Source organism: Aptenodytes patagonicus, chromosome 4 (assembly GCF_965638725.1).
Source record: "Aptenodytes patagonicus chromosome 4, bAptPat1.pri.cur, whole genome shotgun sequence".
NCBI classification, from domain to species: domain Eukaryota; kingdom Metazoa; phylum Chordata; class Aves; order Sphenisciformes; family Spheniscidae; genus Aptenodytes; species Aptenodytes patagonicus.
Genome location: NC_134952.1, coordinates 27,287,057 through 27,305,867, shown reverse-complemented (window position 1 = coordinate 27,305,867; position 18,811 = coordinate 27,287,057). Strand labels below are relative to the sequence as shown.

General features: G+C 40.3%; 1 protein-coding gene across 10 annotated transcripts in view; it reads left to right on the top strand.

The window, feature by feature from the left end:
- APBB2 (amyloid beta precursor protein binding family B member 2) overlaps nt 1-18,811 on the top strand; it is a 199,164-nt gene that overhangs the window by 68,170 nt on the left and 112,183 nt on the right. For all 10 annotated transcript variants that reach the window (XM_076336153.1, XM_076336159.1, XM_076336154.1 and 7 more), the window contains exon 4: nt 9,657-9,766. In XM_076336153.1, coding sequence (XP_076192268.1) covers nt 9,721-9,766 — 46 coding nt within the window. In that variant the 5' untranslated portion in view covers nt 9,657-9,720. The remainder of the gene's footprint in view (nt 1-9,656; nt 9,767-18,811) is intronic.

The following is an 18,811-nucleotide window of genomic DNA, read 5'->3' as shown; positions in this document are numbered from 1 at the left end:
TGCTGTAAGCCAAACCCTTAATATCCTTGTACAAGACAAAAATCTGGTACCTTGGTTATCTTCCAATTCCCTGTGTTTTCCATTAATCCCTGGTGTGTGAGGGACCAGATGCTACCAGGCTGTTTCAGATGAGGTCTGGGCATTACCTTGCATGATGGTGTCAGTGTTTTCCTAGCTCTGCAGGAAAGACTGTAAGCAGAGAACGTATTTGCCTTGCCCTGTGCATGCATCACACTGGAAGCTCAGAGCAGGTCAGTACCCTGCTGATGTAGCTGGGCCTCTTTCTTCCATCACATCCAAACATTTGCATCACAGACCAACACTGACAGTAGAATTTCTTAGTGATTCTCTGAATGAGTGACCTTGTGCTCTGTGTTACTTCACTTCATCATGATTCATTACATTTCTATTATGCTCCTTCTCAGCATCCAGTTTTCCTTTTGGTGATTCCATCTTTCTCTTTGCAGCAGAGCGTCCAAATTTTGTGTTACCAGCAGATTTCACTAACACCTTTTGTGACAAGATCATTAATGATAATATTAATTGAAACTTCCTTTTATCATCTGATATTTTTTCCACTCTTTCAGTTAATTTGTATTTTTGCTTCTCCTCTTACTGTATCAAAAGGAGAAGTTCCCAGTTTGCTTCTACTGAACTATTTATTTGGACCTCTCTTTGTGCTCCCTCTTGTTAACTCCTCTGAGGTAAACATTTTGTGCTTCCCTCGGTGCATCAAAGCTCCTGTACAATAGCTTTGGTAATTGTCTGTTCCCAAAGTCTTCCTGGTTTTGCAGTCTGAAAAATACTTGAAGATACTTGGGCTTGTTTGCGCTGCTGAAGTTTGTATACTGCATCAGAGATCAAAATCAAGCATGGAGGAAGCCTGTGTTTAGTGTCTTACAGCCTTCCACTGCTACAAATAAAATAACTCTTTGTTAAGGTGACAGCTTGCTTCAGCGCCATTGCTCTGCTGTGAATTGTAAATTGTGTTTTAGCTGGTTGTCCCAATGGTCAGGAAAGTGTTGCGCGCGCACACGCACACAAAAATATAAATATATATAAAGCTTTAGATACATATAGATAAAACAAATATGTATTTATATAATAAATGTATTATTACATATAATAATGTGTATATAAATGTGTGTATATATACATATATGTACATATAATGTATGTGTATATATACATATATAATAATGTTATATATATAAAAATGCTAGGGTAAACTTTTTTAGAAGAATCTCTACCTTAAAGTTTCAAAATACAACCGCACTACATTTGTTACTGCATCTGCTACCACCAGGTCCCCAAGGAACAGCAACTGCTAATGCTGTGACTGCTTCATTGCAGACTGGGGATATAATGCACTTGGGTTAAATAAAAATAGGAAACTCTGATGCAGGAGGAATGAGTAATAAGATATGAACAGAATTGTTGTGATTTTGCTTTGGTATTTTGCTTTCAAGATAGAAAGAGTGGAGGCTGCTTGAGACAGCGATAAGGCAAGTCACAGAAGCTATCTGCTGGTGGTGGAACAACTGTTCCAGAAGGAACTGTTTAAAGAAATATCAGTGCAGGTTTTTTTGTATTGCTTTACAATTCTCCTCTTCTGTCCTCACACCCTGGCAACCAGCTGAGCTCAGTTTTATCTTATGCTCAGCTTGTCTTTTGAGGGCTTTCTAGTAACCATGGGAGTTAGAAACAGCCTTGGCTTGAAATCCTGGTCTTCTGGCAGTAGGTGGGTTCTGTGCTCACTGCTCCCGTGGAAGGGTAAAACACAGGGAGTGTGGATTATGTCATTTAGATGCAAATGGGGAAGATAGGTAAACTGGGAATTTTTGTCTTGAGTAATAAAATGAAGTCATTCTCTTAAATTACGTGTCAGTATTTAATGGAGGATACCAGCAAGATGAAGGTGGTGGTGGTTTTGCCTTTGTTTTTCTGTCTGAACAGTTGACGAACGTTTTTGGTTTAGCAGATACATCAGTTTGGAGAGAGAAGCTGTAGCTCATTCCATTAGTTAATTGAGAGCTGGCAAACACAGAAATTATGACATTTTTCTGGAGTTTCCAGTTCTGTTTTGTCTCGGCTTCCAAGTTTTGCATCCATTCTTGGAAGGGCAGCAGCAACATTGTGTTCATTCCTACAAGATACAGGGTGGGGGGAAATGTGGAGAGTAGTGATTAAATGCTGTAACAGAAAACCTAGCTGTGCTTGAAAAGCTTCCCACAGAAAACAAGCACAGTGGCATCTCTAACTTCAGAAGAAATAAGCACATTCAGAATTACTGCTGTTACCTGACAGTCAGTTTTGAAAAATGCTTTTCACTGATCTTGGTGTAAATGAGATTCAGAATGCATCACTGCAACCCTAAATATCGCCCTCTTGTTTTAGGCTTTATGGGAAGATCTGCATTACCTGGCGATGATTGCTTTTATCGTATAATGCCTTTGCACTCCAGTACAGCTCCGTGGCTTGCCAGGCTTCCTTCTGGCACGCAGCGTGACCTCACTGCAATCCCAGAGGCTCAAAGCATGGCAGTAGTGGTCTTGTCAGCCTTAACTTTGAACTTTTTTTTTTTCTTTTGCATGTGCAACTTTACTTCTAACTTAACAAATCCCTCCCACAAAGAGCAAGTAAAATTGAGATCGTTAGTGGATATCAGTTCAGATAGCTGCACTGGAGTGAATGAAGTTATCTTGATTTATAACAAACTGTCAATGTTATAGACAGTGTTTTTCTTTGTGTTAAAATATATATGGACTGTACAGTTTGTTGTGGTTTAACCTCAGCCAGCAACTGAGCACCATACAGCCACTCAATCACTCCCCCCCCCCCCCCCCCCCCCGCCCCGCAATGGGATGGGTGAGAGAATCAGAAGAGTAAAAGTGAGAAAACTCATGGGTTGAGGTAAGAACAGTTTAATAATTGAAATAAAATAATAATAAAATATACAAAGCAAGTGATGCACAATGCAATTGCTCACCACCCGCTGACCGATGCCCAGCCAGTCCCCGAGCAGCAGCCCCCCCCTGCCAGCTTTCCCCCAGTTTATGTACTGAGCATGACGTCGCATGGTATGGAATGTCCCTTTGGCCAGTTTGGGTCAGCTGTCCTGGCTGTGCCCCCTCCCAGCTTCTTGTGCACCTCCAGCTTTCTCAGTTGGTAGAGCATGGGAAGCTGAAAAGTCCTTGCCTAGTGTAAGCACTACTTATCAACAACTAAAACATCAGTGTGTTATCAACATTATTCTCATATAAATCCAAAACACAGCACTGTACCAGCTACTAGGAAGAAAATTAACTCTATCCCAGCCGAAACTAGGACACGGTTGCACGTAAAATGTCCTGATGCTTTCTTTTACTGTTTGGTTGAACAAAATCTGCATTAAGATAACTTAATGTAGAATAAATAAATATAAAAAGCAGGTGTGTTTTACTGGGTAAGTATGTATTGTCTGTTAGGGGATTAGTGTCAAAGGACCATGAATGACTTGAATTCAGCTTGCTCTACATGATCTGACTGCAGAAGTACTGAAACACTAAATTTCAGAAAAACACATTTTTGATGAGTTAGGGACTCTATGACAAAGCCTCAAATATGAATTAGGGACACCATAGGAATTTTGTCCAAGTGACTAACACTGCTGATATCCCCCAGAACAGGGTGGGAAATAATAACATCCATCCCCACATAGTGTATAGGAACCTCAACTAAGCAGGCAGGTGACAACAGTACCTGGACAAGATGACCAAGAATAAGAAGAGCCCTCATGAAGGACTTATCAAAAATGGAGAAGAGGGAAAGCATCCAAGTAGGAACTTGTTACGGGGGAAGTTAGAAGCACAAAGGCAGCCAAAAAGTATACAGGACAGAGAATTGCAAGTGAGAATGATTGCAAGAAACAAGAATTTGAGTAGTGTCAATTTGTTGGAAGGAGAAATGGTGGAGTCCACAGTCTTTTTGGGCAGGACAGGATTTTCCAGGTATCTAAGCGTGTCTGGTATCTGGATTACACTGCATCTCAGACAGGTCCAAGCGTGGTAAACCCATGGTGAGTGCGGCAGGGCTGGAGTGCAGGCGGGACATCCCCTTGGCTATTGGGTTGTGGTTGTCTTTCCGGTTCCTGGAAGGCTTTTATCCTGTGCTAATGAGCGGGGAGAACGGGGAGTGAGTCCTTCAGTAAGCAGGGCAGCTTCCTGCCTCTCGGCAAAGCCAGTGGGAAAGCATAACCTCCTGGATGTGAGCGCTCCCAGACAAAACTGTAAAGGCGGATAGGTCTCTTGGGTAACAGAAGAATTAAAAAAACAAAAACAAAACAAACAAAAATCCCTGAAATGACAATATCTTTTTTAAAAAAAAGGTGGTAGTTATTAGATAAAGAATAATAATGGATATAAATCATTGACCTTTTTTGAGGTTATTACACTCGCAATGATAGAAGATATTTGGCTGGTAGACAACATTATGTTTTCTCCAATAGGCAGTTTGGCGTGAGAGATCCACATCCGATAGCTGTTCCCAGCACAGAAAATGAATGTGCTGTCTCTATGTGCCTCCAGAAATCGGCCGCACAAATTCCTAATGGCCTGGCTGCGCACTTTGCTTGCTTGTTTAAATCGTGTTTCGCTAATGTTGTCTTGTGATGGAGGTGATGCTTTGAGTGGCTGCTCTGAATGCAGGCAAAGTGAGAAGCAGTTGACTATGGGAAGCATATCTGCATTATATATGCAAATATGTACATACATATACAAAACTTATGTGTATATACAAATACACTTTCTTATCTCAAAATGAGCCATCCGCCAGCCTTACAGGCTGATTTTTATTTTTATTTTTTTATTTTTTTAAATCAGCCTCTTTCAGCGTGTGAACCCTTTGCTATAGTGGGCCTTTTTTGTATAGGACTTGTGGCCCCTGTGTGTTTTTAAAACAATGCAAAGCATTCTTCTTACCCATTCCCTAGCAGGGCAATTTCCTGGTATTCAAAGCAAGACTTTAAAGGTGGGATTGTGTTGTTTGTCAGAATATCACCCCGAGAATAGTGGCATGTAAGTTCTTGAGTAGGTGTCCCTTGAGAAACTAAATGCAATAACCTTTTTTCTTTCCCTGCTGTGTGTAGCTGTTCCTTGCAAGCATTAAATGATGTAGTCAGTCACACTTGGATGACTGCTGTAGGTAATTTGCAGTCATCTCTTTTTTTTTTTTTGGTATCGTTTTTCTTGGGCATGTGAGAGTAGATCTGCTGACAATCTATTGTATGAGATTATAGCAGCCAATATGAATGTACTTATAATTGTGTTTGAACACACATGTATTTATAGCAAACATTGCTTGTAGAGAATCAGGGAAGGTCAAGGAGTCAGCTGTCCATTTAATACCCTCATAAGCAGCAGCATGTGTGAACAAGTAAATTTGGGTGAAACCCCAAAAAGGTTTAGTGTCCATTAAAAGTATGGAGGTTGGACTATGAGTTGTTTCTCCTCAAACAAAAGATAATGGAATTAGTTCAAGCAAACATGATCCTATGTGCCTGCCATATGGACATAACTCTTGGTTTGACTCTCTCTTTAAGGAAAAAAAAGCACCAGAATTTAGGTTTTTACTTTTTTTTTCAGTAGTGTCAAAAGATTAATACAAGTAAAATGAAACTCTTACGTAGCAGTTATGAAAACTAAGAAATGTAAAAGAGCTGCAACAAAAGAAGCTCTGTAAAGAAAATGACTTAGGAAGATGACAGCCTCAGCTGAAAGTCATGGCAGGCCTCTCTGCAAGATGATTTATGCCCTCATTATGTGCGATGATGAGTAGCTGGTAGCTCTGTCACCACAGCTCCTAAAAAGACTTGGCATGAGGTGAAGTGGATAGTGCTTTCAGGTGCTCCCTTGGGTGGCAGGTATGCAGTGATAGTGCTCAGGTTTTGTTTCCATGGTTGTCTGTAATTGCTTGGAGCGGGGCTGGTCACCTGAAACGAATCGGGGAAGATCATCAAGAAAGGACAAAAAAATAAATCTTCAGGCAGAGCCAAATCAAAACATTTCTTGAAGAGAAACCATAAAGCTATATGTGCATTTGTGTATATATAGTTTTTAATTTAACTATAAAATGTAAAAATCGCTAAAACATTTTTAAAGCAATTTTGCAGTAGAATAATAATCAAAAAACCCAGAAAGCTGTTACAAAACAGATTTGTTACAAAACAAATGTGAGTGAGCAGGTTAAAACCTAATACTAAGAAGACCTGATCTGACATATTAGGTACATTGAGGCTTAACTCACTTATGTGCAGTTGTGGATATCTAAGTTGTGTACATTTAAAAACAAAACAAAACCCAAACCTGTACATACTTTGTACTTGGATCTTTTGAAAGGAATATTTGAGACCTTCTTCCATTTTGTTTACTATTCTCATGGATGTATATGGAAAATAAGTGCTAGTTTTCAGATGCTTTAGCAATGGCATTTGGATACCAACAAGGTCACTTACATTTCTGTGGGAGTTCCTTGAGCTTGCTGAAGCTCAGGAATCCTTCTGAGATTCATCTGCGTGAGCAGATGTGTTTAAAAGGCAGGTTGCTTTGGCTATTCTGGTCACAATTCAAAGATGGTTCTTGAAGGAAAAAAAAAAAAAAAAAAGACAAACCCAAGCAGCACCTTTATTTGTCTTGATCTGGGAATGTCCCTGCTGCTATGTACAGTCCACTATCACTGTTGTTTTGCAGGGCAGTTCACTTACTTTGTGGCACTTGCTTATAAATTGACTTTTTATAGTTGGCTTTAATCCAGGTTTTAAATCTTTGCAGTTCCCATTTTATACAGTAACTGATGAAACCTTTGCTATAATGAGAATATATCTTTATGGTGTCTTTTCCACTGAGATTTCTGGGGTTTTAAAATGTGATACTTAAAATGGTCGTACCTTTGGGTCCCCACCTGGCCTCTCCTAAGAGTGGTTTATTCCCATGGTGGGCACACTTCTTTAGGAAAACTGTACTCTACTTTAATTCAGCTGTTCGAGAGCATAATTGTGGGGTTTGGGATTTTTAATTTGTTAGGTTTTTTTAATTATGGTATGGCGCAGAAGGCCCCCTCTAATGCTGTGCTGCTATGTAGGGAAGGAATAGCGTGTCTCAAGTGTAGACGTGTGATATAATTTAGTGAGTGTTACCGCTTTAGAAAAGTGTATACTGTCTAAAAAGACAAGAATGCATTTATGAAAAATGAATAATCTTGCAGCTCCATACATACATAGGTGCTGGAGCATGTCCAGAGAAGGGCAACGAAGCTGGTGAGGGGTCTGGAGAACAAGTCTTATGAGGAGGGGCTGAGGGAACTTGGACTGTTTAGCCTGGAGAAAAGGAGGCTGAGGGGAGACCTCATCGCTCTCTACAACTACCTGAAAGGAGGTTGTAGCGAGGTGGGTGTCGGTCTCTTCTCCCAAGTAACAAGCGATAGGACGAGAGGAAATGGCCTCAAGTTGCGGCAGGGGAGGTTTAGATTGGATGTGAGGAAAAATTTCTTTACTGAAAGAGTGGTTAAACATTGGAACAGGCTGCCCAGGGAAGTGGTTGAGTCACCATCCCTGGAAGTTTTTAAAAGACGAGTAGATGAGGCACTTAGGGACATGGTTTAGTGGGCATGGTGGTGTTGGGTTGACGGTTGGACTCGATGATCTTAGAGGTCTTTTCCAACCTTAATGATTCTACGATTCTATGATACTGATAAAATTCTTTCACAAGCTAGGGAAAATAATTGTAACTACTGTCATCCAGTTACAATTTTTGTTTCCCCTCAGTAAATTTTTTTTAATCCTTGCACAGCTAAGGACTGTTCTGTTGTATTCTCCTATGAATTATGAACTTGGTGCATAGGTATTTGAGGGGAGTAAAAATGTTAATGAATTTGGAGTGAGGGGAGACAATTTTTTCTATTAATAAATATGTTATGGGTTTTTTTTATTCTTATAGATCAGGAAAGGGGAAGCAGCCATCTGCAACTTTTTTCCTTGCACAACATTATGATGTGTTGAATTAGTAGGCCACCACAGAAGTTTGAAAAGGTCTGTTTGGCCCATGGCAAGGAATTGTCCCATACTGCCCTGCAAAAGAAATGCAGGGGTTTTTGACTGAATGTTAATTTTACTGTTTACTATTCACTTTTCATCTTAACAGCCAGAATTCTCCTTTTTGTTGCAAGAGAGTACCGTCTCATTGATTCACTGAACTTTCGCCACTGGGGAGAGTTGAACAGGACACGCTTTGTCAGCACTGATTTGGGAAATAATAGAGATCTTTACCTGTTTTTTGCACTGTCAGATATGCAGCCTTGTAGGTGTCTGTATTTCAGAAGTAATCCACAGAGGCTGTAGCAATGTTATGTGATTACATTTTAAGCACAGGCTGCCATGGTCCTGTTCTCTCCACTTGCCCTTACTAGCTACCAATACTAGTGCAACCACCGTGAGCCAGTTCAGGAGCCTAATCCAGCTGAAAATACATCTTTATATGGAGTTTTCAGCTGTGTTGGCTCCCAGACCAGCTCACTGGAAAATTGCATGGATGCTGATGTATATAAAAGGGTTATCTAATTCAGGAGTAAACTGGTGTTCTGCTCAATCAGGGAACTGATGTATCTGAAGATTTGTGGAAATTTCGCTGTTTCAGTGCAGTGCTATTTCACCTATGTGCTGATATTTCTCTCCGTTTCCTGGATAGAACAAGCTTGCACTTGTAGCTGCAGCCTGAGACAGTAAAAATCCTTAATGAGTGAGGAAAAACACTCCCCAGAATTCGTTGCTTTTTTGGTCCTTCCAGCAAGGCAGAGAATGAAATAAAAGGAAATTTATCTTTATAAATTGCGTGGTTGACATGCAATGTGTATTGGAAGACATCTGGGAACATGAAGGCTATTCAGATAGACTAAGAAAAAGGTAAAGCTGAAAATCAGCTGAAAGCTGTATTTTAGTACAAAATCTTACACCGAAGAAAGAAAAAAATGGGACTTGTTTTTAGACTAAAAGATTTTATGCTAGTTATTTGACAGGTTCAGTAGCATTTCAATTAAGATTTTGGATTTGTGATTTGTTATTCAAAACTGACCGTAAGATGTGCCATGCATTTCTTGTTTGCTTGGGTTTTTGATACTTCAAGAAAACTGACACACTAGTAAATAGCCTGCATTCCTGACACTTTGTTTTTTAGGGACAGATTCAAAGCAATCAGTGTTATGTAGCACGGTTAAGTTTTGCTTCTATAGCAAACTGTTCATAAACTTGTTGCTTAAGGATTGCTTCACAGAATTTAAGATGACATTGTTATTAAATCTCACCTACTGGCTAACTGTATTTAAAGTCAGAAGCAAACTCTTTCTTGCAGTGTTTGTTGTTCAGTCTGTATCATGGGCCAAAAGAAGCCACTGTATGACCTGAGATGACTTTGTGCCTTAAAATTTATGTGAGCTTATTAATGGAGGCCAACCACTAATAATAAATTCGTGCTGCATGTATAGCACAACAGTTCATCTCCTCTGACAACATGACTATGAATAATTTATAGATGTAGTTATCCTGAAATTTGTAAGGGTCATTAGCATTTTAATGAAAAAGATACAGCTGTTGTACTAAATCTTCACTTTTTTTTTTTCTTCTCCCTCAGCTAAGCGTTTCGATCTGTACTTTGAAAGCAGCTGACAGCGTGCGGTAATGTGCTGACTGGCACTATGGGCAGGCGGTACCCAGGGGCTCACTATCGGCCAAGCAGCTCATGTATGTATGCAATTGGTCTAATTTATTTGTCACTTTATTACCTTTGAAGGCTGCTAAGTTTATAAATTTTGAAATAGTATTTATAAAGGATGATGACATATTCTAATCAATGCCAGCTCTCCTGTGTGTGTACCCAAATGGTAGGTATATTTAAACTGCAAAAGTGTTTTCTAGAATTTTTAAAAGTAGCTAAAAGCAGCTTGTGGTGTGACTTGACCAAGTCTACTGCAGTGTGCTGTGTTTTGTGTTCAGGATCTCCAACTTCATTTATTATAGGGTTCAGAAGTTTAGCTGCTATTCCTCTTCACTCCCATCCCAAGTTTTTAGTACCAGATACCTTCAAATTAACAAACTACTTGAGCTTATCCTAAAATGTTACTGTGCACTATAGCTTTAATTGCTTACAACTGCAACTAATGCCTCCAGTTAAGATTATTTATATGCTTGAGTTCAATACTATTCACGTCATTTTTTCCTCTGAGTTGTATCCTATTGGATTATATTACATTATCTTTTATTGACGGTTGTCTTCTGTAAAAGTGCAAAGGCAACTCCTAAAATTTATCACCTGCACCTTCCATTGAGTAAGCAGACATCTCATGCTCGTGCAGATGGCAGCCACCACAGTGCAGGCTGTGTGAAATGAGCTGACGTGACCTTCCCTGGAGAGCTGTGTGGGGTAGCGCCCCGACTCCAGAGGGCTGCTGTCGGTCCTCATGCAATTCCTGTTGATCCCTCAGGCTGCTGAGGTGAAGCTGTGGTAGGTTAACTTTTGTATTCACTCTTCTTTCTGCTGTAGCAGAGGAACATGATCCCATGTGGCTTTTCTTGGCATCAAAGCCAGCTTAAGAAGCTCTCACTTCTGTACCGCTCTTTCTGTTCCTTTAAAGACTTCTTTAAAAGCCTCGATCACTTCAGGCATCCAGCTCCACACATACTTGCGTTGGCTGATGCAAGTAGTAAACTGCAGTGAGAGCTCACAGCTGTGGCAGGACAGGGAATTCTAGGGTGGCTTTGCCATCAGATATGAGGAACTACACGGTGAGGTCCTGTATTCAGAACTTGACTTTGTGGGATTTTCCCTAACCCCAACGCTAAATCCTAGGAAGTAGTAAAGCATGTTTACTCTCTGCTGCAGACTGGTCATAGATGTCATGAAGATGTGTGTTAAAATGGTGCATTAGAGCCAATTTAGATACTACTTTTCCAAAGAGTTTGTCTTGGGTATTAATGTTGGGATATTGTCTATACTAGAAGCGGGGGAAATAAATGGTGGTTACAGTTTTGACAGGTCTCTGGTGGTCAAGTGCTGGAGTACAGAATTGGACCAATCTGTTTGAATCACTTGACAATAAATCTAGACACTAGCCTTCAAACCTGGCCTCTCGGCGTACTGCAGGGCATGATATCCATGTCTCATGCCTAGGCTTGAAGCTCAGAGCTTTAAAATGATCTTGTGTAGATGTACGTAACCAAGTCTTTCCCATTGCTACTTAGCGAGAACAAGTAAAGGGCATTAAATTCTTACTAGAAGAGCCTAGAACGTTTTTCCTGTTGCCTAGTTGAGCGGTTGCAGACAGTGAAGAACTGGAATTGTTTGCTTGGGGAAATGCTGGCGTTTCCATCATCTGCCTGGGCAGAAACTTGCGTCAGAATCAACTGGCACCAGAGCTCCCTCTGTTTGAGGACCGAGATATCAAAATATCTGCTTCGTGATTGCTTTATGCTTTTGTTTAGCCAAGTTTTCCCTTTCCTTAACCTGTCAGGATTTCTAAGCCAGGAAACTTGCTTTAGTTTTTGGTTTTGTTACTGTATGATTTGTGCAACTTCCTGGTGCCTAACATAATAAGTGCTTTGGGTGTCCAACAATAATGGCATTGAAATTGCCCAGTCTTTGGGAAATGCGGATCATAATGAAATCTCTGATAGCAGATTAGATCTCAATGAAAGTGCTAGTAAAATCCATCACTTTGCTTTTGGGGTTTTTTTGCATAAATAATGAGTAATTGCCTCATCTCAGCTATTGTATTTCACATTCACAGTTGTTGCAATCTTAATGTTGTACCATAAAGGACTTGGTGCAGCCTTAAGCCTTAGTCCCTAACTTTTATCTTCTGTCTGTACATACGTATATACCTAAATAAAGTCTGTGAGGGGAAGAATTAGGTCTGTGTGGAGTATGGCAGTTGTATTGCTTCTTTGGTGGTGAGATAATGTTTCATCCATTTATGACATTGACTGTTTTGTTGAATGATTTCATAAATTTAATGAATATAATACTGTGTAGTCTTAGGAGAATAGCAAAAGGTTTTATATTCAAGGAAACACATAACAATTTAAGTATAGAACAGCTTATTTGAAGCCCAGTGCTAGGAAATATATTTCAAATACAGGTGCTGAAGATATAAGAAACAGCAAGGTGTTTAAAATTGAAAGCTGCGAATTTAACAGGTGCGTGCTAGTTTAGACTTTTAAAAAGTGTAATTAAAGAGCAGTGATCTCCCTTGATTACTGACAATAAGCAAAGCAGTCTTGGGTGTATCCTTGGCTCTGTCTAGCACTGCTTGTCCTGACTTAACACTCCCTCGTGTGCTGTTTTGTTGGTTTTTATTTTTTCTTTTCTGTGCTTGTGAAAATTTGGACTAAGGATGTACAGTCTCCAGCTACTGAGAAGCTAGGTTTTGTAAACAGACTTCTTTGATGAATTTCTCCTGAGCTTCCTTTATATTTATATTTTTCTAATATTTACTCATAAAACCCACTTTTCTGCATTGGCTGCAGCAGCTCTCCTGAAGACATGGTACTGTTTGTGTTGTTAGGTAGTCTTAAATTTCCTTTCATACTGTGGCTAAAAAATTTTTGTTCTGTGCACAGAATAAAAGGGTTTTGTATGTCTGGAAAAAACTTTCTAACGGGTTGTCCATGCATATCCTGTCCCCAGCACAATAACTCATTTATTTTAGTTAGTTGTAGAGTTTTGCACAATACTGAAATCTGAGCAAAGTGTTTTGGAGAAAATGAAATTGATTCCAGTGCCATTCTGCTGGCATTAAATGCTCAGGAAGGGTTTAAACAATAATAATAAAATGCACAGTTTTGTGAGAGTGCTTTTAAAAGAAAAAAAAGCCCCCTCTTTTTCAGAAGACATCGGAAGTGAGAAAATGCAGGAATTTGTGGGTGGTATTTTTCGGCACTTGTTGACCTTTGGAGTGCACCAGGGCGGAGGCATGTCAGCATTCACCGGGAGGAGGGGACCCGCTTGCACCTGGAGCTCCGTGACCAGCCCTCGCTGCCCACAGAAGACGGTGACAATCTCCCACCCTTAAGTCACTCTCTTGATTTGTGGCAGACAGAGGTGGACTTTCATTTCTTTTTGAACTATTATCATCTCTTATTTAAAAATGACTCAGACTAGGGTTCATATGGAATGATTTATTGATATAATTCTGCCAATATAATTATTAGAGCTGACTGGAGTTTCAGAAACTTCTGATAGAGGGTGATTTCCCCCCCCCTCCCAGCAAACTTTTTTTGGGAAATACCATTTTGATGAAATGTTCATAAATCAAGGATGAGGATGAAAGGAAATATCCCTTGTGGGAAGGCACTCCCCTGGATTGCGGAGGGGGAGGGCTTTGAGTCTCGGTTCTTCCTGATCGTCTCCCATGCTAGAGCTGCTCTTCTAAATAATTTAGTATACTTGAGGGTAGAGAGAGCAGGGTTGATTTTATAAACTTGGGGTTTGATTTTCCCTCCAGGAATGCTCAAATTCCTGCTCTGCCTTTGTCTCTTCAGCTTCCCAAGGAGTGCCCAGCTGTGACCTTCTTTGCACTGGGGCAGTCCCCCGCTGCTGGTCTTGCAAAGGGGGCTGTTCCTTAGTGTAACTGCTGGAAAGTCTTGGCTTTGTTGCAGTGAAATAAGGAAACAAATGCGAGAATGGTGACATTATAAATAACAGCAAACCCCAGAAAAACCCCCAAACTTCCAGTCTTGCAGCCAGTGGCAGTAATTACATTGCAATCGTTAGCCCAAGGTGAGTTGGTGTGAAAACGTACCGGGGAGTGGCTCTGTGGGCTTGGCTTGGAGCCGCTTCCAGAGTAACAGAAAACTCACCCAAAGAGGCACCCTGACCCCCAAGGAGGGGTGTATCCACTGTGCAACTCTTGGTAGAAGCATTCCAGTGAAATTCTACATCTGCAAAATCCTGCCCTGTATCTCCTGACCTTTTCTTTCCAGAGAAAGATATCTTGGTGTAAACGAGACTCAAGCTTTAGCACTGCTCAGGTCATGCTCAGGGGGACAGTTTTCTGTAAAGTTGCTGAAAAGCTCCATGTAATCATTGCTTAGCTGAGGAAAAGGCGGGAATACAGACGATTCATGGAGTAAAATTTACAAAAGCACCCAATGACACATACGTTGCTCTCCCCATTAAAGCCTCTCTTGTTTAGCTTTCTACCTTTCCTAGGAAGCTATGTGGAGACTTGCACAACAACTTCACTGAGGCCTCTTGGATGATCCTGGTGAAGCCCCAAGACATGTGCTGGTTTCCACAGATAGGAGCTGACTCAGAGCCTGCAGATAAAAAGCTTTCTTTAAGAATGTGTATCATCATTTCTGGTTTTATTTCTTAGCATAGTTAAATAGTATCCCTACCCCAGGACCCTGACAGGTCCATTTCTTCTTCATGGTGAAACCAGAGGTAGAGTGCTCTGAAGCTGAAGGTTTCCTGGTAACTCCGCTTGGGGTTGTGCATGTTAATGGAGAACCACCACGGTACTGGATTTGCGTCACGTGTTTGTCCCCTTTCACAGGAACCCCAGTTCCTTTGGTGTTAAAGTGCCTTGTGAAACTCTATGAGTTTGTAGACAAGAAAAAGGAGTAGAGGATTTTGTCAAGAACTCAAGATTCCTTGTGGAAATTCAGGCCAGTAATACTACTAGCTTGTTCTTTTCCACTTGTTCAATGTCTTCTACAGCCAAGTTTGCGTCTTGTTGAAACTGAGCCCACTTTTAGCCACACTTCAGTGTAATATAAATGCCAGTAAGTGCAGTTGCTTTTTTGTTAGGTTCTCTTTTCACTTTATTATGGGTAGATCTGTTTAGTTTATGAGGACCATAAAGCAAATATGATACTTTGATTTTATTTATGAGCATGTGTTTTGTTTTGTATAAGAGCACTATGGTTAGAAGTTTCTCAGTGTTAGTACAACAGCATTCTCAAGGAGCTTTACTGGCTACAGCAGGCCAAGATTGAAGTTATTCCTATATTCTAGTACCATAATTATATTGGGAGAGTTACTGTAGGGTATGGCCATTTTAGTCAACTCTCAGCGTTCTGTCAGCTTAAGCAGTACTGCAGCAGTTGGTTTGTAAACTGTTTGATGTTTTGAAGTATTTCTGATTTGTCCCATTACAGTTTGGTTGAAGACAATATGTAGCTTTGGCAACTTTCAGCCTTGCTGAGATGTAGCTTTGTGTAACGAGCCTTATTTTAGTTCAGCTTTTAATGGAAAAACAGACTAGAAATGTGGAGACCTTTTCTGGTTTGATGCATCCTGTGCTCTGAAATACATCCTATTCCATTACTGGGAGCAAGGGATATGTGGGTAGGACATGTGAGTCAACTTTGACAGTTTTAGCAGATGTAGTTAAAAGTGCACATATAATAGCCTTACCTAGGTGAGATACAGCACGTTTTTAATGTATGTGGAACAGAACCAATCTTGTCAATGTGCAAAATCTTAATTTCCTCTCCTTGAGAGCCCTGATAGTCTTGTTTTGCAAAACCTGGCAATCAGTCTAATGCTCTGTTCTGCTACTAAGACTTGGACTTCTTTATTTTTGCTCACAGGTCTCAACTTACTGTTAGCAATTTGAAATTATTTGCAAACATGAATTAATGAAATTAGAGGTTTTTATTCTTTATATAGATACTTTTGATATACACATATTTTTATTCTTCCTTTCTTTTCATACAGAGTTGTAGAGTCTACTGGAAGATTATTTCCCATTTATTTAATTTTCAGATTTTCATCTCCAGAGCTCAGTTTGACACCAAGTACAACCTTATAGTAACAAGAAAACAATTTTGGTGTACCATGCTCTTTCAAATGCATTTTAAGATCTCAGCTATGAGGCAGTGATTGATAATAGGTGGCCCAAAACTATTGCTACCAGTCTGGGTAATTTGAGGGTAAAAACATTTCTGGATAACCTTGATAAAAGCTTAATATGTAACTAGCCATAATTTTATTATATGTAATTCAGAGGGCAAATGCAGTTTTAGCGGGTGAAATCATGATGCCAGGCCATCAGAATTTTAATTGTTAAACTATATTAGTTTAAAAAGAGAAGCTGAAATGTCTGTATTTATGTGCATGCAGTTAGTTGTTCTCGAGGAAGCAGATTGTGCTCAGGAGTATGCAGCGCTGTTTCTAGGCTTTGCGGGAACAGTCAAGTGTTTGCAAGCTGCAAATAGGAGGTTCACAGACCAGATGTGTGGGAGGTGGTTAATGATAACCATTTCCCCCCCCCCCCCCCCCCCCCCTTCCCTCCTGTCCAGCACAGCATCTGTGCTGGAACTTAACTCATCCATTGCATCTGACAGGGGCTCAGTTAACATTTTTGCTCCTTCTGTTAATAATGCTGTGACCTATGCTTAATCTCTTTCCTACTTTTGCTGCCTGTGTCTCCTGATCGAAGAGCTTGGTATTGGGCTAGTGCCATTACAAACAGCTCGAAAGCTGGTGCTGGACCCTGTGGGTTTCTTTAACCCTGTTCAGGGATCGATCATCTTTTGAATGGTTCTGCTTCCTGATTTAGGAGCAGTTGAATGATCTAAGTTAAATTTATGTGGGGCTGAAAAATCCCTGGTATGAACTCAGTCTAGTCAGTCTGAGTCATTTTATGTGCCAAATCCATGGCCATCAATTCCCTTCTATTACTCCATTAAGCATATGGGTAGGCTGCCTGTCCTACAAAGCATTTTGGTTGCCTTTTTTTCCCTGAGACAACTTATCCTAGCTTTCTTTTTCATACGGCGTCATGCTTTGGTTTTGGTAATTCTGATCAGGTTTGATTACATGTTGTTTACCGTCAGACTTGGTAAGAGTTATTTCTGGATGGCACTTGAGATTGAAGTTGCAGGATATGGAAGACCAAGTCCTCCTTGCTTTATTAGTCATCTCAGTTGCAGCAATTTAAGTTATAATTTCTGAGTTTGTGTCTCTGTGTAACAGAAAACGAAGTTTATGCTTGTGCCCTATATTAGCACATGCATTTGAAGTAGAGTTGTTCATAATTAACAAATAAGTCTGAGGTGTGATCTTTATTGTAGAGATTGAATAATTTATACATAGATTAAAAAAAAAGTTAAGGCTGAGGAGTTTAATTTACACAACAGGATTAGAAAAAATGCCTGAGGTTTACTTAGAAAATGTCACTGTGAATGTATAGATCCGATGACAGGTCTTATCTGTGCTTGCAAGTAGCCGATAGATAAAACATGCTCCATCTTCTTGGCTTGACAACACTGTTTTTGCCTGCCAGACTGTTCCATTCTGCACAGGGGGGAAAATCTAATTAAACGGGGAAAAATTGAATTTGGAAAAGATGTAGTATGCCATCTTGTTTTTTCCCTTACTAAATGCAGGATTAGTCATGATTGCATGTCATGGTATGCCTTATGTAAATGAAAGAATTGCTCTTTGTTTCTCCAAGTGATCACTTGATTTAAGAATGCTCTAGTAGCAAGAGATGACCCAGGTTGTCTGCAACATAGAATTTCAATCAGATAGTCAAATATACACTGATTATCTAGATGTATCTATCTTAATAAAATTGTAAGTAAAGGAGCAATGGATTTAGCCTGTTTTTTTAATTTTTTTTTCTTTTTTCTTTGTAGCTGTTAAAATCTGATTCCGAGAGGCATCTTGTTCCCAAATTTTTGCTGAATGAGGAATTTGACTGGCTGTGTGGGAAGGGGGAGGGGAAAAAATGGCAAATGGGAAGGCATACCACTTGAGTGCCAGAAGGCATTGCAGGATCTGAAGTTGTTTTTTCCTTAATAACATTATTTAAAGACAGATCAGCATTATGGATTTCCATTAATAAGAGCATCACTAGAACAGAGGCAGCACTGCTGCTAGGCTGTTGCAGTCGGTTGGCATCATGTTTAGCTCTAAAAGGAAAAATGTAATTATTGTGGCAGCAGGGGCTGGCAGGGTGCCTCTTGGGGAAGGAGGAGCCAGGACAGAAAGCTGGTTACCGGATGGTGATTTCAGTAGGACTAGGTGAAGCAGAAATAGCTGGAAATGGGAGAAGCTGCATTTAGCAAGCAGGTTGAAGAGGTGATTTTGTTGTGATGTAAGGACAGAGCTGGGGTGGCATGGAGAAGACAGCAGTGATTCCCTGCTTGGGCAGGGGGGTTGAACTAGAAGATCTTGAGAGGTCCTTCCCATCCTCAGCATCTCTGAGATTTGTGTGGAGGAGTCTGCAGACAGGTTTGAGAGCGCACATACAAGCTGTTTGCAATCCCGCTCCTTTCCTGCTCTTGTGTTCCCAAAACTGCTCTGCCCGCCATCAGAATTTGTTTTCCTGGTTTTGCTGAGCTTTCTCTCTCCAGCTTCCAAGCTCAGTCCAGCAGAGATGTCATTGCTGGAGGGAGCAGTGAGAAGAAAACCACTGGCTGTAGGAAGATCATTGGCTGCTCTTATCTACCACAGCACTTCATTCAAGTGTTTGTCCCCCTTCCTTTTCCCCTCTGAAGGTGTTTAACATCCCCTGGCATTTGTGTAGATACGTAGGCAAAAAGGAGCGTGATGACACTTGATGTGAGGAAACCACCTAGTCCCGATTCTCATTTCAGCTACTTTAATGTAAATCTAGACTTCATTAGGATGCTTTCGGCTGACATCTGTTTAACTATTACTATTTAGCTGGTCCTAGTTGAAGAATGTAGATGTGAGAAGGCAGTGTGTTAGGATACTTAATTAAGAATTAATGTTTTAACATTGGGATTCGCCCTTTGAAGCAGAGGGAGTTAGCT